This window comes from Jatropha curcas, chromosome 8, assembly GCF_041381405.1.
Source record: "Jatropha curcas cultivar XTBG-Jc1 chromosome 8, XTBG_Jcur_1.0, whole genome shotgun sequence".
NCBI lineage: Eukaryota > Viridiplantae > Streptophyta > Magnoliopsida > Malpighiales > Euphorbiaceae > Jatropha > Jatropha curcas.
In genome coordinates, this window is record NC_143158.1 from 12,074,544 (window position 1) to 12,097,289 (window position 22,746).

General features: G+C 36.1%; 1 protein-coding gene across 1 annotated transcript in view; it reads left to right on the forward strand.

Moving 5' to 3' along the window:
* The window catches only part of LOC110008721 (uncharacterized), a 23,831-nt gene extending 2,527 nt beyond the window's left edge, over window positions 1-21,304 (forward strand). The window contains exons 2-8 of the mRNA XM_089725427.1: window positions 6,560-6,642; window positions 8,915-8,972; window positions 12,120-12,202; window positions 14,476-14,533; window positions 19,833-20,080; window positions 20,188-20,191; window positions 21,182-21,304. Of these exons, the coding sequence (XP_089581553.1) occupies window positions 6,560-6,642; window positions 8,915-8,972; window positions 12,120-12,202; window positions 14,476-14,533; window positions 19,833-20,080; window positions 20,188-20,191; window positions 21,182-21,304 (657 nt within the window). The remainder of the gene's footprint in view (window positions 1-6,559; window positions 6,643-8,914; window positions 8,973-12,119; window positions 12,203-14,475; window positions 14,534-19,832; window positions 20,081-20,187; window positions 20,192-21,181) is intronic.
* The last annotated feature ends 1,442 nt before the right edge of the window (window positions 21,305-22,746 follow it).

Below are 22,746 nucleotides of genomic sequence, written 5' to 3' on the forward strand. Positions count from 1 at the left end.
CAGAAGGAGAAGAAATTCATTTGAAATTCATTTTTTATGCAATGGAGAAAAGGATTCTCAATCGTGCAAATAAATCAACAAGTTTTAATGTCTTAATCACATTTTTCAATTAAGTCTGGATTTATCAAGTATTCTTAAAGAAAGAGCACTTGATTCGTATTAGGGCACCCTGCAAAACAAAGCATAATAAAATAATGCCTTAAAGAAAGGCCGGTTAGTTTTCACAACAATTGTAGTCCACTTTATGCAAAATGATTACATATCCCCAGCAGAGTCGCCAAACTGTGAACCCCTTCCCCAAAAGCACATAGGCATGTGATGCATATGATGAATGAGAAGAAATACACGTGATGTGTGTGAGTCGCCACCTTGTTTAATTATTTAAGGGTAAACTAGGAAAAAACCCTAAGTGACTCCATTTAATTAGCCTAGTTACTAGATTAATTATCCCAATGATTAAGGCATGGTATGCAAACCCGAGATGGATCCCGAGACTATGTCATGCTGATAAACTAACCGATGGATGAATGCTTTGCAAGGTGAATGATGGATTAATGAAATGTTTGAGTGATTTTGATGATTTCGACTTGCCACCCGGGGTGAAATCCCGAACGTGCCTACGTACTTCCGTTTGAATGGAAGATCAAAGTCAACGTAGTTCGATAGGCCTTCTTTGAAGGGCTTTGAATGTGTATGCTTAATGCATGAGTGTGTATGCTTTGTGCATGATTTTGTGTATGCTTTGTGCATTTTTTGTGTGTATGCTTTGTGCATGTTGTTTAGGCATTTTACCAAAAATTGATTGATTTAGGCATTTGTGCCAAAATGGTTCATTTAAACGATTTGTCGCTTAAAAGATTGATTTTAAGGCATTTTGCCAAAATGTTGATTTTAAGCGATTTGTCGCTAAAATGGTTGATTTTACGGTTTTAAACCGAAAATGATTGATTTTGAGGCATTTTGCCAAAAATGTCGATTTTAAGCGATTTGTCGCTAAAATGGTTGATTTTACGGTTTTAAACCGAAAATGATTGATTTTGAGGCATTTTGCCAAAAATGTCGATTTTAAGCGATTTGTCGCTAAAATGGTTGATTTTACGGTTTTAAACCGAAAATGATTGATTTTGAGGCATTTTGCCAAAAATGTCGATTTTAATCGATTTGTCGCTAAAATGGTTGATTTTACGGTTTTAAACCGAAAATGATTGATTTTGCCAAAAATGTCGACTTTAAGACTTTAAGCCAAAATTGTTGATTTTAAGGCAATTCATTTGTTAAAATGTGTAATTTAGGCGATTGTCGCCAAAATGGTTGATTTTGAGGCCTTCGGCCGAAATGTGTTGGTCTTAAGGCTTTTCGCCAGAATGGTTTGATTTTATGACTTTTAGTCGAAAGTCTTGATTTTAAGGCGTTTCGCCAAAATGGTTCAATTTTACGACTTTTGGCCGTAAAAAGTTTGATTTTTGATTAAGCGGAATTTTAGTTGACGTGCATGCTTTTTATGCAGTTATAGAATGATTGAGAGTAGAAGAGAAGCATGCATGAAGTGCTAAAATTAAATAGGCAGAATTTTATTTACGTACCTGATTTAATCGTCGGCCACTTCTTAACTCCAGATTTAGCTCCTCGTTTAGGTATATTAATTAATTTTTAATTTTATTTTATTTTAGTGGTCAAATAACACAATATAAATGCAATAAAATTAAATTAAATGCAAAAAGCGGTAAAGAAGACGCAAGGAGCGTGAGAGGGAGAAGGTTTCGTCCGTCAATACAGACAAGAGGTGTCAAAAACAGCCTGAAAATGGCCTATTTATAGGCCATTTTCGGGTCCCGGGCGGTGGCTGCCGCCGTGCATGGCGGTAGCCACCGCCAGAAAATCTGGGCGGTAGCTGCCGCCCAGGCTCGGCGGTAGCTACCGCCCTGTCGGTGGGGCGACAGGCCCCGCCCGCGCAGGGCGAGAGGCCCCGCGTGTGCTGGCGGCAGGCCTCGCCCAGGGCGCGAGGGGGGGGGCCAGGCCCTGCGCGCGGGGCGACAGGCCTCGCTCGCGCGGGGCGAGAGGCCTCGCCCGCGCGGGGCGAGAGGCCTCGCCCGCGCGGGGCGAGAGGCCTCGCCCTCGCGCGGCGCGGGAGGCCTCGCCCGCGCGGGGCGAGAGGCCTCGCCTCGCGCGGTGCGGGAGGTCTCGCCCGCGCGGGGCGAGAGTCCTCGCCCGCGCGCGGCGCGGGAGGTCTCGCCCGCGCGGGGCGAGAGTCCTCGCCCGCGTGCGGCGCGGGAGGTCTCGCCCGCGCGAGGCGAGAGGTTTCGCCCGCGCGGGGCGAGGGGGTCTCGCCCGCGCGCGGCGCGAGGGGCCTCGCCCGCGCTGGGCGAGGGTCCCCGCCCGCGCTGGGCGAGGGTCCCCGCCCACGCTGGGCGAGGGTTCTCGCCCGCGCTGGGCGCCAGGCCCCGCCCGCTCTGGGCGAGGGCTGTCGCCCGCGCTTGGTGGGGGCTGGCGCCGCCGTGGCCGGTGCGGCCACCGTGTGTCGCTTCGGGAGCTGTTTTGGGAGTTTCGGACCTCCGAAAAATATCCCGGGACTCGTTCCGCGATCCTCGTAAAATTCCGGACGTTTCAAGTACCATATTGATATATTTTCGGTGAACTTCCGAAATGGCCTCCGGTCCGGCCGGACTGTTTGCAGTCCGGAAAAATTGGCTCTTTGAGCCTTGTGAGTCAAAGTTACTGTAGCAAATGCACTGTAGCACAATTAAATTTGCTGTAGCAAATTCATTGTAGCACAGTCAAATTTACTGTAGCAAAGTCAACCAATAGGCTTTTTGAGCCTCAAAATTTGAGTATTCACAAAGGCGCACGCCCCAGCCCATGCTAAGGCGCACGCCCCAGCCCATGCTAAGGCGCATGCCCGTGCCTCAAATGCCTCGGACTTCCAGAGAGATGCACGCCCCAAGCCGTGCCAAAGAACACGCCCGTGCGAGCACTGGAAGCAAAAGCTTGGCCCGTGCAGCTGAAGCATGCCCGTGCTACACAACCTCCAGACTTCCAGAAGAGTGCACGCCCGCAGCCGTGCCAGTATGCACGCCCGTGCCCTGGAACTCCCCCAGACCATGCGGAACCGCACGGCCCGTGCTGAGAGCCCCAGACACCCAGAGCCTAGCACGCCCCAGACCGTGCCAGGTAGCACGCCCGTGCTAGTCAAGAAAACTAAAATTTAGTCAAAAGCTGCCAACCAACTTCCACCAAATTATGAAGCATATTTTGGAAAACTTTCCTCACATGCAAACCAAGATCAACTCTATGCACATGGGTGAGTCATGATTAAAGAAAATGGAGACCTAAAAGAGAGCTTTACAACCTAACAAAAGAAGACTTTGATCATTAAACCATATGGAATCCTATACCAAAGAAGTCTATATAAAGAAGAGGAGAGTTCATCCCATTACACACTTTTACATTCCACTCTACATCTATTCTCCCTCTTATAGCTTGTATATAGTTTCTCTTTTAGAAGTTAGGCATTCAAGAGTTGTCAAGTGTAACATCCTAGTGAGTTGAGTTGAGTCATTTCATAGAGGTAAGTTGAGTTGGGTTGAATCAAACCTTGTTGGGGTAGAATGAGAGTATAAGTGGACTTATGTGAATGTAAAGTTAGGACTTGCTTGCATTAAAACATACAGCTTGGGTATGAAGTTGTAGCCTTTGTACACTTGAGGTACCAATTAGATATGTTACACAGCCAACTCACTTCTTCTAGAGACTACCCGTTCTTATCAGTTCACTTTCCTATTTTCATGTTTATCATTCTCTTCTTACTTGTCCCGCCCATTTTCTTTCCATTGTCAACATAGTTAAGCATTAAGTCAACTGCAAGTAAGTAGAATTCCTTGAAGTGTGATGTTATTTCCTATTTCATTGAGTTATATTGGAGATGAGTTATGAGAATTCTTGTGTATAGGAGAAGAAAGTTCAAAAGTTGCAGAAAAGAGAAGCTAAAACAGAGTCCCAGCTTTTTGAAACCAAGGTTTGATATCTCTTGTTATTTCCCATGTTCTTTGCATGAAAACTTGTATAGAGTGTTGTTCATGAGAATTCTTGTTGAGTATTGTTGAATGAAAGAAGTGGGAAGGAGGTGAAAACAGGGGATGAATATATGAAGTGGAAACAGAGTTTGCTGGAAATTTTACCAGCAACTTTATCTTGATTTTGACCCTATTAAATGATGGAACTAGGAATTGTCATAGAAGAGTTATTTGTTCCTCTATGTGTTATCTTTACGTGGGCTTTCGAATCACTCAATTTGAAGTTGTATATTGAGAGTTATGGCCAAAAGAACACAGACTGCACAATCTGGAAACACGTCGCGCGCCCGCGCGGTCTGGAAAGCAAGTCGCGCTCGCGACTATCACATGCGCGGTCGCGACTTCAGCCAGAAGCTCTCTGACTCTCAGTTTGCGCATTTCGCGCTCGCGAACTCCACAAGCGCACTCGCGACTTCATCTCGCGCTCGCGACTTGTGCTGCGCGGTCGCGACTTCGGCCAGAAACACACTGACTCTCAGGATGCACAAGTCGCGCTCGCGACTTTCACATACGCGGTCGCGACTTGAGCCAGAAAGACTCTCGCGCTCGCGATGTTGCAAGGCACGCTCGCGACTTGTGCTGTGACACTCTTTTGCCTTTCATTTGCTATGTAATTACATTCCTTTGCTCAACATGCATGCATCCAATCATTTTTCAGCAAAAATACAACATAAGAACATGGATTAAAACAACATGTAAGCATTTATATGGTGTGAAATCAAATCAATATGATGAACTATGACGTTGTGAAACCATTTATGTGCTATTGTGTTACATTGTTGACATGCTAATCTTAAGCTCCATTGAGGTTAGGTAGAAACCATGTAGATAAGGCTATGTCGCGACATAGAATAGCAGATCTGCGCCCCATACAGTTTGGAACCGTGCGGTGCAAATCCGGTTAGGGGCACCAAAACGGACAATATTGGCATAGGCGAATCCGGTTCGGGGCCTATAGCATACAATTTCATCCAGTTTCATACAGTTTATCTTATCACTTAGGTTTCACTATAACCTTATGGAGCTATACAGTTATATCGACTACAAATTGCATAATCATACAGTATACTAAACAGCAAGAAAGATCATTAAGGGAAAATGAAAGTATCATGATATGTGTGCTTACATTCCATATGTGAGTAAATGTTTAGTTCTACATATGTATGTGCTTATATGTTTCTTCATTCATTGTGATATTCACTGAGTTTAATCAAAGTTGCAGAGTTCATACAACATAAAGAACATCAGGTAAGATTATGAAAGTATCATATTATATATGCTTACAAGTTTATTTATTTAATTCTTAATGAGCCATACAGTTATGAAATGTTGTTAATCATACCTTATATGCTGTGACTAAAGTGCATCAGTCATACAACATAACGAACAGCAAGTAAGACAATGGAAATATAATGTTATGTATTCTTACATATTTATTGATTTCATGCAGACAACACAATGAACAGCAGGTAAGACCATGATAGTATCATAATGTGTAATATAAGGTTCATGCAAAGGAGTCATGAGAGAAGTAGATTAATTATGTTTATGAGTTAGAAGTTTATTCGTTGCTACAAAGAGACATTCATGTTAAAATTTACTGATTCTATGAGTATCAATGCTTTATGAAATTGGTATATTAAGTTAGTTGCCATCGCACTTTGTTTAGTATGTGAAGTATAAGAACCACTGAGTTTTATACTCAGCGCGTCGATTTTTATCACGCGCAGGTTGAAGATCGTGGTTGTTACTTGAAGACTTGAGGAGTACTATCAAAGCAGAAGTGCTTAATTTGGTCATAGTAGATTGAGAGATGTAGAATTAAGATTTATGGCATGTATTAAGAGTTATGGCATGTATAATTCTTTTATTGTTAGAGCTTATGTGATTGTAAATATAAGTGAAACATGTAATTATTTTGGTGTAAGTAGTTGGAGATAAGAATAATATTTATGAAATGATTGAAGATGAAATAGTTTACTATCGTTGATATGATTAGGTCATAAAAACTTGATATAGATTCTGAATGAAATTAATTGCTAGATATTAAATGCTTTTGAGGATTTATATAATTATGTAAAGATATTTATATAAAGGGTTATTGTGTTATGATGATTCTTGGAGATGTTGGAAGTTTAGAGTGTAACTGGGAGTGTTTATATTCTTATTTTGCATACAGTATGATATCAGCATGACAGGATATAAGTTCAACCAGATTGTAGCGTCTCGGCTCGGTTCATTCGGGTTAACGGGTGGACCGGGAAGGGGTGTTACAATTTTTGGTATCAGAGCCTAGGTTTAGGCGGTTCTCGGACTATATGTGCATATATGTAGGAAGTTATTTGTTTTACATGAGAGTATGAGTAATTTAAGTTAAAGACATGCCATATTGGTTTGATTGGAAACAACCAGCCATTGGAGAATGATGACGTAGTAAGCGGAGTGTATATTGAGGTTCCTATTGATAATTACTGGTTATATCCTTTTAGATCATTATTCATGGAGGATATGCTAAGAGAATAGTGGATAGGGAAGTCGATGTAATGGTTATTGGAGATGAAAGATTATTGAGGTATTAAGGATTTGTGTACTTTCGTGAGTTGATATGCGTTCTACATGTTATCAGTATTATGAGATGTATTTTGAAACGGATTTTTATCCATGATTGTGATGGCGTGAATGACTTGTAAAAATGTTTGTTCATGTTGCCTCCAGAAGAAGCATAGTTTATGCTGCTTATGAACAAATGATTTTGCTATAAAAATTCTTCTTCTCAGAACACTTTGAAAAAAAAAAAAAAAATATATATATATATATATATATATATATATATATATATATATATATATATATATATATTTTCAAGTGTGGTTTTCTAAAGTTTTGATAAATGAAGGATTGTTTTATACATGACAATGAAGTCACTTGTATAAATTCATGAGCTATGAAAGTATAATGGTTTATGACTTGAACATGGAAGTAACACATATGTATATATTTAAGTATGTCAGATGAAGTGTACACTTGTATGGTGGTGTATGCATAAAGATATGTTACGTTATGCATGATTAAGATTATACAGGTTAAGTTGAAGTTAAATGATGTGAGTGTGAAATGCTTGCATAAAATGCATGAATGTGTGTACCTGTGCCTATGGAAGGAGTATGTTGAGGATGAGTTGCTAGTATTAAATTGATTCGGATTTAAGGACATGAAAATCTATTTACGAAGAGTATTGATGTTTACATGATTGTGGTTAATGGAACTTATTATGATTATTGAGATAAGTATTTTGCTGGATAGAATACATATAGACATATAGTCATTGGTGTATTTACATAAATGATCTTAATGATGAATGATTTGATGTGAATCGTTCTAAGAATGGGTGATGAGTATTTTTCATAGGAACTACTGTCATTATTTCAAGTCATTTATGAGAAGTGATTTATATTTATGAGAACTACTTACGATTTGGTGGAATTAAGTATATTGTGGTGTTCACCAGCTATTTTGCAAATGTATGACTATCAGGAATGATATAACGTACTATGGTGATAAGAAAAGTATGGTGATTTCTAGGATGAAATCAATTATTTAACTCTTGATGAGCCTAGTAGTGAAATTATATGAATTGTAGCACCTTGAGGGTTAATATGGTATAAGTGTGAATTATATTGAACAAGATTTAAATTTTGAGGTTTAAAATATTTGTTGAATGCTAGATGTTATGTAAGTTATACATAAGGATTTGTGTTTATTGAGAGAGTCTATGATCCGAGGAAAAAGGTAAACGACTCCTAAACACCAAATGAAGATAATGATGTTATATAAATATTGGACCATGATGATTAAGTGAAATGATGAATGACATTGGCCATGGAGAGATAGTTGGCCAACCATTGAATTGATGTTATACCAAGAAATTAGGTAAGTAAGAATGGATCTAGTCATGTGAGTGACTTAAGATTAAGAAAAGTCTCAATTAAAGAGGTGAAGGAATATAGATTAGGATGATTTATATGAGATGATAATCATTCAGAGTTTTTGTGACAAGTTAGGAATCATGGTTATTAAGATTTGATGGAAATAGAAGTAAAGATGCATCAGAGTATATACAATATCGGACTTACTATCCTTTGAGAGTTCATGAATATGTACAAATTGTGGTTCGTGTTGATCTCCCTATGTGCATATGAGAATAAATTCTGAGCCAAAATGATCAAGATTTTATAAGTGATCATTCTTCAGACAGAAATGATTGGTTAATCATTTATAGAAATATTTATAAGTCATGGATGATTTATGGATTTATGTGAGCTATCTATGAGTCAAAAAAAAAAAAAAAAAAAGAGAGAGAAAGGTGGAATTGCTAATTGGATGCAGCTACCAAATCATTATGGATAAATGGTCAAGTTGAGATAATCTATATGGCACATTGCATGATTTGCATAACTTTGTGATTGTGTACAATTACTCTCATGTATTGACATTTGGAACTTTGGTTTCATTTTGTTTTCTTCTTGAGTGGAACTTGCAAGTATGCATGTATGACTATATGTATATATGCATGACAGTGGATGAGAAGAAGTACCATGATGAAATTAAGTACCATGACGACATGAAGTTAGTCATACAGTTATGAACATAAATGATATGATCGCAGGCTATGTTTCTATAATCTCATCATGCTTTATGAGAATTTACTGTATGCAAATCTGTGAATAGGCTATTGCAATGAAATGCCTTGATATGTATATGAGATGATGATATGATATGTCTATGCTATGCTGATATGTTTACACTGGGCAGTATATCGGTCTTTGGATTGAGTGTTGATGTAGACTGGATAGATTAGCTAGTCTGGATGTTCATTTGGGAGATTCATGTGGAGAACATAAGGTCAGTGAGTGCTAGCCGAGTAACGAAGAATCTGAGTTGGAAACTATTATGAGAGTTGTAAGTGTTTAATGTAAACGAATTTCGCGGACGAAATTCTTTAAGGGGGGTAGAATTGTAACATCCTAGTGAGTTGAGTTGAGTCATTTCATAGAGGTAAGTTGAGTTGGGTTGAATCAAACCTTGTTGGGGTAGAATGAGAGTATAAGTGGACTTATGTGAATGTAAAGTTAGGACTTGCTTGCATTAAAACATACAGCTTGGGTATGAAGTTGTAGCCTTTGTACACTTGAGGTACCAATTAGATATGTTACACAGCCAACTCACTTCTTCTAGAGACTACCCGTTCTTATCAGTTCACTTTCCTATTTTCATGTTTATCATTCTCTTCTTACTTGTCCCGCCCATTTTCTTTCCATTGTCAACATAGTTAAGCATTAAGTCAACTGCAAGTAAGTAGAATTCCTTGAAGTGTGATGTTATTTCCTATTTCATTGAGTTATATTGGAGATGAGTTATGAGAATTCTTGTGTATAGGAGAAGAAAGTTCAAAAGTTGCAGAAAAGAGAAGCTAAAACAGAGTCCCAGCTTTTTGAAACCAAGGTTTGATATCTCTTGTTATTTCCCATGTTCTTTGCATGAAAACTTGTATAGAGTGTTGTTCATGAGAATTCTTGTTGAGTATTGTTGAATGAAAGAAGTGGGAAGGAGGTGAAAACAGGGGATGAATATATGAAGTGGAAACAGAGTTTGCTGGAAATTTTACCAGCAACTTTATCTTGATTTTGACCCTATTAAATGATGGAACTAGGAATTGTCATAGAAGAGTTATTTGTTCCTCTATGTGTTATCTTTACGTGGGCTTTCGAATCACTCAATTTGAAGTTGTATATTGAGAGTTATGGCCAAAAGAACACAGACTGCACAATCTGGAAACACGTCGCGCGCCCGCGCGGTCTGGAAAGCAAGTCGCGCTCGCGACTATCACATGCGCGGTCGCGACTTCAGCCAGAAGCTCTCTGACTCTCAGTTTGCGCATTTCGCGCTCGCGAACTCCACAAGCGCACTCGCGACTTCATCTCGCGCTCGCGACTTGTGCTGCGCGGTCGCGACTTCGGCCAGAAACACACTGACTCTCAGGATGCACAAGTCGCGCTCGCGACTTTCACATACGCGGTCGCGACTTGAGCCAGAAAGACTCTCGCGCTCGCGATGTTGCAAGGCACGCTCGCGACTTGTGCTGTGACACTCTTTTGCCTTTCATTTGCTATGTAATTACATTCCTTTGCTCAACATGCATGCATCCAATCATTTTTCAGCAAAAATACAACATAAGAACATGGATTAAAACAACATGTAAGCATTTATATGGTGTGAAATCAAATCAATATGATGAACTATGACGTTGTGAAACCATTTATGTGCTATTGTGTTACATTGTTGACATGCTAATCTTAAGCTCCATTGAGGTTAGGTAGAAACCATGTAGATAAGGCTATGTCGCGACATAGAATAGCAGATCTGCGCCCCATACAGTTTGGAACCGTGCGGTGCAAATCCGGTTAGGGGCACCAAAACGGACAATATTGGCATAGGCGAATCCGGTTCGGGGCCTATAGCATACAATTTCATCCAGTTTCATACAGTTTATCTTATCACTTAGGTTTCACTATAACCTTATGGAGCTATACAGTTATATCGACTACAAATTGCATAATCATACAGTATACTAAACAGCAAGAAAGATCATTAAGGGAAAATGAAAGTATCATGATATGTGTGCTTACATTCCATATGTGAGTAAATGTTTAGTTCTACATATGTATGTGCTTATATGTTTCTTCATTCATTGTGATATTCACTGAGTTTAATCAAAGTTGCAGAGTTCATACAACATAAAGAACATCAGGTAAGATTATGAAAGTATCATATTATATATGCTTACAAGTTTATTTATTTAATTCTTAATGAGCCATACAGTTATGAAATGTTGTTAATCATACCTTATATGCTGTGACTAAAGTGCATCAGTCATACAACATAACGAACAGCAAGTAAGACAATGGAAATATAATGTTATGTATTCTTACATATTTATTGATTTCATGCAGACAACACAATGAACAGCAGGTAAGACCATGATAGTATCATAATGTGTAATATAAGGTTCATGCAAAGGAGTCATGAGAGAAGTAGATTAATTATGTTTATGAGTTAGAAGTTTATTCGTTGCTACAAAGAGACATTCATGTTAAAATTTACTGATTCTATGAGTATCAATGCTTTATGAAATTGGTATATTAAGTTAGTTGCCATCGCACTTTGTTTAGTATGTGAAGTATAAGAACCACTGAGTTTTATACTCAGCGCGTCGATTTTTATCACGCGCAGGTTGAAGATCGTGGTTGTTACTTGAAGACTTGAGGAGTACTATCAAAGCAGAAGTGCTTAATTTGGTCATAGTAGATTGAGAGATGTAGAATTAAGATTTATGGCATGTATTAAGAGTTATGGCATGTATAATTCTTTTATTGTTAGAGCTTATGTGATTGTAAATATAAGTGAAACATGTAATTATTTTGGTGTAAGTAGTTGGAGATAAGAATAATATTTATGAAATGATTGAAGATGAAATAGTTTACTATCGTTGATATGATTAGGTCATAAAAACTTGATATAGATTCTGAATGAAATTAATTGCTAGATATTAAATGCTTTTGAGGATTTATATAATTATGTAAAGATATTTATATAAAGGGTTATTGTGTTATGATGATTCTTGGAGATGTTGGAAGTTTAGAGTGTAACTGGGAGTGTTTATATTCTTATTTTGCATACAGTATGATATCAGCATGACAGGATATAAGTTCAACCAGATTGTAGCGTCTCGGCTCGGTTCATTCGGGTTAACGGGTGGACCGGGAAGGGGTGTTACAATTTTTGGTATCAGAGCCTAGGTTTAGGCGGTTCTCGGACTATATGTGCATATATGTAGGAAGTTATTTGTTTTACATGAGAGTATGAGTAATTTAAGTTAAAGACATGCCATATTGGTTTGATTGGAAACAACCAGCCATTGGAGAATGATGACGTAGTAAGCGGAGTGTATATTGAGGTTCCTATTGATAATTACTGGTTATATCCTTTTAGATCATTATTCATGGAGGATATGCTAAGAGAATAGTGGATAGGGAAGTCGATGTAATGGTTATTGGAGATGAAAGATTATTGAGGTATTAAGGATTTGTGTACTTTCGTGAGTTGATATGCGTTCTACATGTTATCAGTATTATGAGATGTATTTTGAAACGGATTTTTATCCATGATTGTGATGGCGTGAATGACTTGTAAAAATGTTTGTTCATGTTGCCTCCAGAAGAAGCATAGTTTATGCTGCTTATGAACAAATGATTTTGCTATAAAAATTCTTCTTCTCAGAACACTTTGAAAAAAAAAAAATATATATATATATATATATATATATATATATATATATATATATATATATATATATATATATTTTCAAGTGTGGTTTTCTAAAGTTTTGATAAATGAAGGATTGTTTTATACATGACAATGAAGTCACTTGTATAAATTCATGAGCTATGAAAGTATAATGGTTTATGACTTGAACATGGAAGTAACACATATGTATATATTTAAGTATGTCAGATGAAGTGTACACTTGTATGGTGGTGTATGCATAAAGATATGTTACGTTATGCATGATTAAGATTATACAGGTTAAGTTGAAGTTAAATGATGTGAGTGTGAAATGCTTGCATAAAATGCATGAATGTGTGTACCTGTGCCTATGGAAGGAGTATGTTGAGGATGAGTTGCTAGTATTAAATTGATTCGGATTTAAGGACATGAAAATCTATTTACGAAGAGTATTGATGTTTACATGATTGTGGTTAATGGAACTTATTATGATTATTGAGATAAGTATTTTGCTGGATAGAATACATATAGACATATAGTCATTGGTGTATTTACATAAATGATCTTAATGATGAATGATTTGATGTGAATCGTTCTAAGAATGGGTGATGAGTATTTTTCATAGGAACTACTGTCATTATTTCAAGTCATTTATGAGAAGTGATTTATATTTATGAGAACTACTTACGATTTGGTGGAATTAAGTATATTGTGGTGTTCACCAGCTATTTTGCAAATGTATGACTATCAGGAATGATATAACGTACTATGGTGATAAGAAAAGTATGGTGATTTCTAGGATGAAATCAATTATTTAACTCTTGATGAGCCTAGTAGTGAAATTATATGAATTGTAGCACCTTGAGGGTTAATATGGTATAAGTGTGAATTATATTGAACAAGATTTAAATTTTGAGGTTTAAAATATTTGTTGAATGCTAGATGTTATGTAAGTTATACATAAGGATTTGTGTTTATTGAGAGAGTCTATGATCCGAGGAAAAAGGTAAACGACTCCTAAACACCAAATGAAGATAATGATGTTATATAAATATTGGACCATGATGATTAAGTGAAATGATGAATGACATTGGCCATGGAGAGATAGTTGGCCAACCATTGAATTGATGTTATACCAAGAAATTAGGTAAGTAAGAATGGATCTAGTCATGTGAGTGACTTAAGATTAAGAAAAGTCTCAATTAAAGAGGTGAAGGAATATAGATTAGGATGATTTATATGAGATGATAATCATTCAGAGTTTTTGTGACAAGTTAGGAATCATGGTTATTAAGATTTGATGGAAATAGAAGTAAAGATGCATCAGAGTATATACAATATCGGACTTACTATCCTTTGAGAGTTCATGAATATGTACAAATTGTGGTTCGTGTTGATCTCCCTATGTGCATATGAGAATAAATTCTGAGCCAAAATGATCAAGATTTTATAAGTGATCATTCTTCAGACAGAAATGATTGGTTAATCATTTATAGAAATATTTATAAGTCATGGATGATTTATGGATTTATGTGAGCTATCTATGAGTCAAAAAAAAAAAAAAAAAAAAGAGAGAGAAAGGTGGAATTGCTAATTGGATGCAGCTACCAAATCATTATGGATAAATGGTCAAGTTGAGATAATCTATATGGCACATTGCATGATTTGCATAACTTTGTGATTGTGTACAATTACTCTCATGTATTGACATTTGGAACTTTGGTTTCATTTTGTTTTCTTCTTGAGTGGAACTTGCAAGTATGCATGTATGACTATATGTATATATGCATGACAGTGGATGAGAAGAAGTACCATGATGAAATTAAGTACCATGACGACATGAAGTTAGTCATACAGTTATGAACATAAATGATATGATCGCAGGCTATGTTTCTATAATCTCATCATGCTTTATGAGAATTTACTGTATGCAAATCTGTGAATAGGCTATTGCAATGAAATGCCTTGATATGTATATGAGATGATGATATGATATGTCTATGCTATGCTGATATGTTTACACTGGGCAGTATATCGGTCTTTGGATTGAGTGTTGATGTAGACTGGATAGATTAGCTAGTCTGGATGTTCATTTGGGAGATTCATGTGGAGAACATAAGGTCAGTGAGTGCTAGCCGAGTAACGAAGAATCTGAGTTGGAAACTATTATGAGAGTTGTAAGTGTTTAATGTAAACGAATTTCGCGGACGAAATTCTTTAAGGGGGGTAGAATTGTAACATCCTAGTGAGTTGAGTTGAGTCATTTCATAGAGGTAAGTTGAGTTGGGTTGAATCAAACCTTGTTGGGGTAGAATGAGAGTATAAGTGGACTTATGTGAATGTAAAGTTAGGACTTGCTTGCATTAAAACATACAGCTTGGGTATGAAGTTGTAGCCTTTGTACACTTGAGGTACCAATTAGATATGTTACACAGCCAACTCACTTCTTCTAGAGACTACCCGTTCTTATCAGTTCACTTTCCTATTTTCATGTTTATCATTCTCTTCTTACTTGTCCCGCCCATTTTCTTTCCATTGTCAACATAGTTAAGCATTAAGTCAACTGCAAGTAAGTAGAATTCCTTGAAGTGTGATGTTATTTCCTATTTCATTGAGTTATATTGGAGATGAGTTATGAGAATTCTTGTGTATAGGAGAAGAAAGTTCAAAAGTTGCAGAAAAGAGAAGCTAAAACAGAGTCCCAGCTTTTTGAAACCAAGGTTTGATATCTCTTGTTATTTCCCATGTTCTTTGCATGAAAACTTGTATAGAGTGTTGTTCATGAGAATTCTTGTTGAGTATTGTTGAATGAAAGAAGTGGGAAGGAGGTGAAAACAGGGGATGAATATATGAAGTGGAAACAGAGTTTGCTGGAAATTTTACCAGCAACTTTATCTTGATTTTGACCCTATTAAATGATGGAACTAGGAATTGTCATAGAAGAGTTATTTGTTCCTCTATGTGTTATCTTTACGTGGGCTTTCGAATCACTCAATTTGAAGTTGTATATTGAGAGTTATGGCCAAAAGAACACAGACTGCACAATCTGGAAACACGTCGCGCGCCCGCGCGGTCTGGAAAGCAAGTCGCGCTCGCGACTATCACATGCGCGGTCGCGACTTCAGCCAGAAGCTCTCTGACTCTCAGTTTGCGCATTTCGCGCTCGCGAACTCCACAAGCGCACTCGCGACTTCATCTCGCGCTCGCGACTTGTGCTGCGCGGTCGCGACTTCGGCCAGAAACACACTGACTCTCAGGATGCACAAGTCGCGCTCGCGACTTTCACATACGCGGTCGCGACTTGAGCCAGAAAGACTCTCGCGCTCGCGATGTTGCAAGGCACGCTCGCGACTTGTGCTGTGACACTCTTTTGCCTTTCATTTGCTATGTAATTACATTCCTTTGCTCAACATGCATGCATCCAATCATTTTTCAGCAAAAATACAACATAAGAACATGGATTAAAACAACATGTAAGCATTTATATGGTGTGAAATCAAATCAATATGATGAACTATGACGTTGTGAAACCATTTATGTGCTATTGTGTTACATTGTTGACATGCTAATCTTAAGCTCCATTGAGGTTAGGTAGAAACCATGTAGATAAGGCTATGTCGCGACATAGAATAGCAGATCTGCGCCCCATACAGTTTGGAACCGTGCGGTGCAAATCCGGTTAGGGGCACCAAAACGGACAATATTGGCATAGGCGAATCCGGTTCGGGGCCTATAGCATACAATTTCATCCAGTTTCATACAGTTTATCTTATCACTTAGGTTTCACTATAACCTTATGGAGCTATACAGTTATATCGACTACAAATTGCATAATCATACAGTATACTAAACAGCAAGAAAGATCATTAAGGGAAAATGAAAGTATCATGATATGTGTGCTTACATTCCATATGTGAGTAAATGTTTAGTTCTACATATGTATGTGCTTATATGTTTCTTCATTCATTGTGATATTCACTGAGTTTAATCAAAGTTGCAGAGTTCATACAACATAAAGAACATCAGGTAAGATTATGAAAGTATCATATTATATATGCTTACAAGTTTATTTATTTAATTCTTAATGAGCCATACAGTTATGAAATGTTGTTAATCATACCTTATATGCTGTGACTAAAGTGCATCAGTCATACAACATAACGAACAGCAAGTAAGACAATGGAAATATAATGTTATGTATTCTTACATATTTATTGATTTCATGCAGACAACACAATGAACAGCAGGTAAGACCATGATAGTATCATAATGTGTAATATAAGGTTCATGCAAAGGAGTCATGAGAGAAGTAGATTAATTATGTTTATGAGTTAGAAGTTTATTCGTTGCTACAAAGAGACATTCATGTTAAAATTTACTGATTCTATGAGTATCAATGCTTTATGAAATTGGTATATTAAGTTAGTTGCCATCGCACTTTGTTTAGTATGTGAAGTATAAGAACCACTGAGTTTTATACTCAGCGCGTCGATTTTTATCACGCGCAGGTTGAAGATCGTGGTTGTTACTTGAAGACTTGAGGAGTACTATCAAAGCAGAAGTGCTTAATTTGGTCATAGTAGATTGAGAGATGTAGAATTAAGATTTATGGCATGTATTAAGAGTTATGGCATGTATAATTCTTTTATTGTTAGAGCTTATGTGATTGTAAATATAAGTGAAACATGTAATTATTTTGGTGTAAGTAGTTGGAGATAAGAATAATATTTATGAAATGATTGAAGATGAAATAGTTTACTATCGTTGATATGATTAGGTCATAAAAACTTGATATAGATTCTGAATGAAATTAATTGCTAGATATTAAATGCTTTTGAGGATTTATATAATTATGTAAAGATATTTATATAAAGGGTTATTGTGTTATGATGATTCTTGGAGATGTTGGAAGATTAGAGTGTAACTGGGAGTGTTTATATTCTTATTTTGCATACAGTATGATATCAGCATGACAGGATATAAGTTCAACCAGATTGTAACGTCTCGGCTCGGTTCATTCGGGTTAACGGGTGGACCGGGAAGGGGTGTTACATCAAGTGTTTCAAGGAAGCCATCCAAGCAACCTATCACTAGTTCTTATTTCTAAACTCTTAATCTTGTTTATTTCTTTCATTATCTTTATTGATTATGGAATATTTATCAAGTATTGTTGAGTTTTATTCAAGTACTATGTGTAACTAAATTCTCATACTAGGGGGTTTGATGTAGCTTAATTTCTTTTCCAATTTATGCAATTAGATTTATTTTTCCTTATTCAAGTTATGATTTATTAATGAACTTAATGCTTCTAGGCAGAATTTTCCCCTAGATTGATTTATTTCAATTATCACTATCGAAAGAAGGATCTTTGATAAGAAAATGTTAATAAAACACATGAGAATAATAACTTGATGCGGAAGCTATATGGTTTGACTCATGGGGGGTTTTTATGATTTATCAACCTTAAATTGTAAATTCGTAAACAACTACATAACTTAATGATTTAATTCATATTTGATTGCGCTATTGGAAGACAGGTAATTAAATGGAAGTAAAATAGCTAGCAATATATCGGAAGAGCTTGTTAGTGAATTCAGAGTTGCTTCCCCTACTTGAATAATTAAATTGATCAATGAACTAATGAAATAAATTGGATAGAATTAAGTGAAATCAAAACCCCTAGTAGTTTCAATTCCTTGATTTCTTTTAATCAATTTTTATTTACTTGACTCTTGTTTATTTTACATTTATAAAACAATTCTCTAAATTATCGTTTAAATAATAACGAGATAACATAATTTTGGTACTTGGATTACAATCCTCGTGGGAACGATATCTTACTCATCATATATTACTTATGGCGATTCGTACACTTGCGAAATAAGCTGTCACAATGCACAGGGTAGTAACAAACTCTGAGAGCTTGAGGTTATCTGTGGCCTCATTTCATGAACCAGAGCCAGAAAAAGAGATTGGACTTGTGGATAGCTTGATGGATGAGCACAGACCAAGATTATACAGAAATGTTAAAAATTATGGTGTTATCAACTATGAATGCTACCAAAAGGGTTTGGTGGCAACTGAGATTGTGAAACTTTAATCCTTAAGCTAGTTGATGTTATAATACTCATGGATGGGACTGTAAACTCATTACAAAGTTTTTTCAATTAAACGAAATTAGTCATTCTGCTTGGAAATTTTCATGACTAAGAAATTTATTTTTTAAATAATCTTTTGAATTAATAAATCATTTAAAAAAATCAAGTTGGGCTGGTGAATTTATGTGAATCTGATGATATTGGGCTTAGTTTACACGACTGGTTTGCATCCTTAGCGAAATGTGAAATTAAAATGGTGATTTTAATAAAACCAAGTTCTCAAATACAAAACAAAGGGTTGACAAATGACAAAGAAAATGTCAAATGTGTTACATAATCATCTGCTTAGAATTTTGTAATCCCATGCATCTATTTCCAATTGACTAAAACCTACGATACAGTTGATAGGTGATGTAACCCTTTTCATAGTTATCTTGTGTAGAAACATCAAAATGGTTCATATTTGAGTTTGTGCACGCATTTCTTCGTTAATATTGAATGGATTAGTTTAAAATATTTTTTAACCTCATTGAAAAAAAAAAGAGTGTCGAACCACTCATCCCAACACCCATCGGTAATTTTTTTTCATCAAATTTAATAAAGATTGTTTTTGCACCTTTACATTAGACGAATCTTGTAAAGATAGTATTACATAATGATTGTACACTGAGGTATTAAAATATACTATGAGATCTCTAAATTAGGATTTTATTAACACATTAATTCTTCCGTTCAAAATAGATGAACCAAAATATTAACAGAAATCATATTTGATTATTAAGCCCTTTATCATGATTAATTGCACTGTATATATATATTGTCGCGATAGGCATTGCCGGTGGATCTAGTAGCGATAATTTTTGAATTGTGGTTAATGATTAGAAAATTCAAAACCTTCCACGATAAATAGAAAATTATGATCTTCTCTTCTAAATCATAATTAGCTAGATCACTTCTATTGATTCTTTTAGAATAGGATTTCCATGGCTACTACAATTGTAACTCCATCTTGTCTAGGCAAAAAAATTGCAAATAATTATAACTATCCTCCACTAGCCCCAATTCCTATCATTGACATCAGTCTGCTATCTTCTTGTTTTAAAGAAAGAGAAAATGAGCTTCAAAAACTGAAATTGGCTCTCACTTCTTGGGGTTGCTTTCAGGTTTTTCTTTTCTTGAAACCTTACCTTATTTCTTTTTTCAATTTGGTTTCTATTAGGGGTCACATTCATAGTTAAAGCTTACTAGCATTTCTTTTACTCTCTTTTAGTTCTTACAACCATGTTCTTGAATTTGATGGTTTATATAAACTAATATGCAGGCTGTTGGGCATAGAGTAGAAAGTTCATTTCTTGATAAAGTACGTGAAATTACAAAACGGTTCTTTGCACTTCTAATGGAAGAGAAACATAAGTATGATCGAGAAGCTAACAGTCTTGAAGGATATGAGAACGATCCAAATGTTTCCAAAAAGATTATTTTTAATCAGTCTGAACGCATTTTGCTTAAGGTAGTTCCAGAAAATGAACGAAGGATTGAACGTTGGCCATGCAATCCTACAGATTTCAGGTAATTTATATATATAATTTTGACCTAGAGGTCATGGGTTCAAGAAAGCTATTACATCTCCCCATATTCTCAAAATAATTTTTATAAAACTTCTGAAAAACTTGCAGAGAGGTATTAGACGAATACTCAGCAATAATGAAGAGTACATCACGGTTTCTGTTACATCCTACCGAGTCGAGTCATTGCATAGAGTTGAGTTGAGTCGGGCTAAACCAAAACCCGGTTTGAGCCATTAGAGTCCATTGGTCGACCATAATTGATGTTGGGAGACTCTCATTCCTTAACAAGCTATCCTTTGACATGTGCTTTATTGTATAATGATTCCTACCAAAACATTATATGATATCAACCATATAAGTCTGTAGAGTAGAAAAAAACCTTGTTTATTGACGAAGCAGGAAAAACATCATAGGCCTTTAAAACTACATGAAATAGTTGCTCAATAGTACTTAGAGCCTCCCTATGTTTAATTGAACTAATTTCTCTAAAAAAATCAAGGTCTAAAACATTTAAATCTCGATTATTTGGAGGTTAGCAGAGTAAACAAATGTCCAATTTAAGTTCAATTGCAACTTGTGCAAATTAGACATCACCAACTTGTATATGTGGTTAAGGATTATCCTATTGTATGAAAATGGTAGTTGGACCATAAATGTGTTGCCATTTTTCTTTTATAGAGGGTGAAAGTTTATGAATGAGAATATCACGGATGACATCTTTTGTTATTGACAGTATGAGTTTCATTTCCATTGTACCAACTGAATGATTCTTGCTATTCCTTTTGGCTGATTCAGTATGAATATGGCCACATGCCAATCTTACCATTGAACAACACATTTGAATTTTCATCAAATCTAGGGCGTGCAACAACAACTAGGAACATTATTTTAGGAATAAACCTCTTGCTTTTGCATTTTCTCAAAGGTTCTTCTTCATTTTTTGCTAGAAAAAATTTGTGTTTCTTTACACATATAAAACTATTTTTCATTAATATGAATTATGTCATGCATGGTTAAGAAAAAAAGGTTGACTATTTAATGTACCTTGATCAATCATTGAGAGGCAGAACTGAATTCTTGATGTTTTGTTCTTATCTTTCAGCAACGACTTTATAGCATTAGAATGAGATCTGATGTGTCCACCTTTAATCGTATTCTATGCACGTTCATGAAACAGATGCGCCAGTTTCATCTACCAGAGAATGAATTGTCATACGACGTCTAAGTGGGATTTCTGTTATCATATGTGCTAGGATTTAAATTCTTTTTCTTCCCATATTTCAGGGGCCTTTCATGCGCAAAGTATTATTCTTTTGATGGATTTTTGCATTTCAGCAAATTTTACAAACTAACTTCAAAGATATGCTAATTATGGCTGCTACTTTTTCATAATTATGCACATTTTGGTTACCTTATTGCAACTCAAAAAAAAGCATGGTGCCTACATAATTCTTTACATCATCATGTATATTTTTCTTTTCATTTCTTTTCTCATTGTCTGCAACAACATGTTGAGTATGACTCATTTAAGGAAAAACCATAATGCTTTCTTCTTCATCAGGTAAGGAGCTCAAATCTGGTAGTTGGGAAGCTGTGTATGTATCGTGAGAATGTGTGGATGAATTTATTGGAACTTCATTGAAATCAAATGAAAATGGTGGATTTACAATGCAAGAATTATTGTTCCCCTCTTTCTATTGCCTTTCGTTTGAAAAGCTTGTGAATGCAATTACATGTTCATATTATGTTCTAAATTTATACAAGGGCATATTGTAGAAGTTGAGCAGATAATGAATGTATCAAAAGTTTTAGCTCCACATTTATGTTATATTTGCACGCATTTGATTAAAACTGCTCAAGACTTTATGAAAATGAGGAAAATTCAAAATTTCAAACGTGGAATGTTAATTCCGGAAAGTTCGAAAAGTTAAAAATTAATGCCATTTTCTTATCATTCCCTACATTTTTGGATGAAAATCTTATAATTAATTATTCTTTGAGAGTCTATCCTCGTGAGTTGGCATTCTTCCAATTAAAGAGCTAATTTAATGCTATTTAGGGGTAAAATAGACATAAATTGAAAAGACTACTCACTTAAACTGTCATCTTAATCCCTATGCAAATTCAGTTTTCTCTATATAAATAAAACAGAGTGAGTATTACATACTTTTGAAGATTTTACTATTACCCAACTTAAAAGCACAATTGAATTAATGAAGAAACTCATATTGGTGAGAATAGGTTTGCTTTAGAGTAGGTGTTGAAGTATGTAATTTTCACGACCCGTTTCCATGGGCCGGACTGGCACTAGGGCCCAGATAAGCTTAAAACCCCCGAGGCCCGTAGTAAGCCTGAATCACTAAAATTTCACTTTTTCAATATAAATTTCAAACATTCATCCCATATTACTATGCAAAATAAATCTCATAATTATTTTATACCTCGGCCCAAATTTAAACATCTTAAACATTTCACAGATCGAACCCAATTTACAATATATCACATTTATAATATGGGCGCTCAGAATTATTTCATCTATATTAATGCACGACTAAAAGTATATAAATTATACAACTGCGGAGTTTACAAACAGATAGATTCTTGTACATATAGCTACATAATTTAAATAATTTAGCTCTGCGAGGAAAGGGACAGAGCTTTAACTGG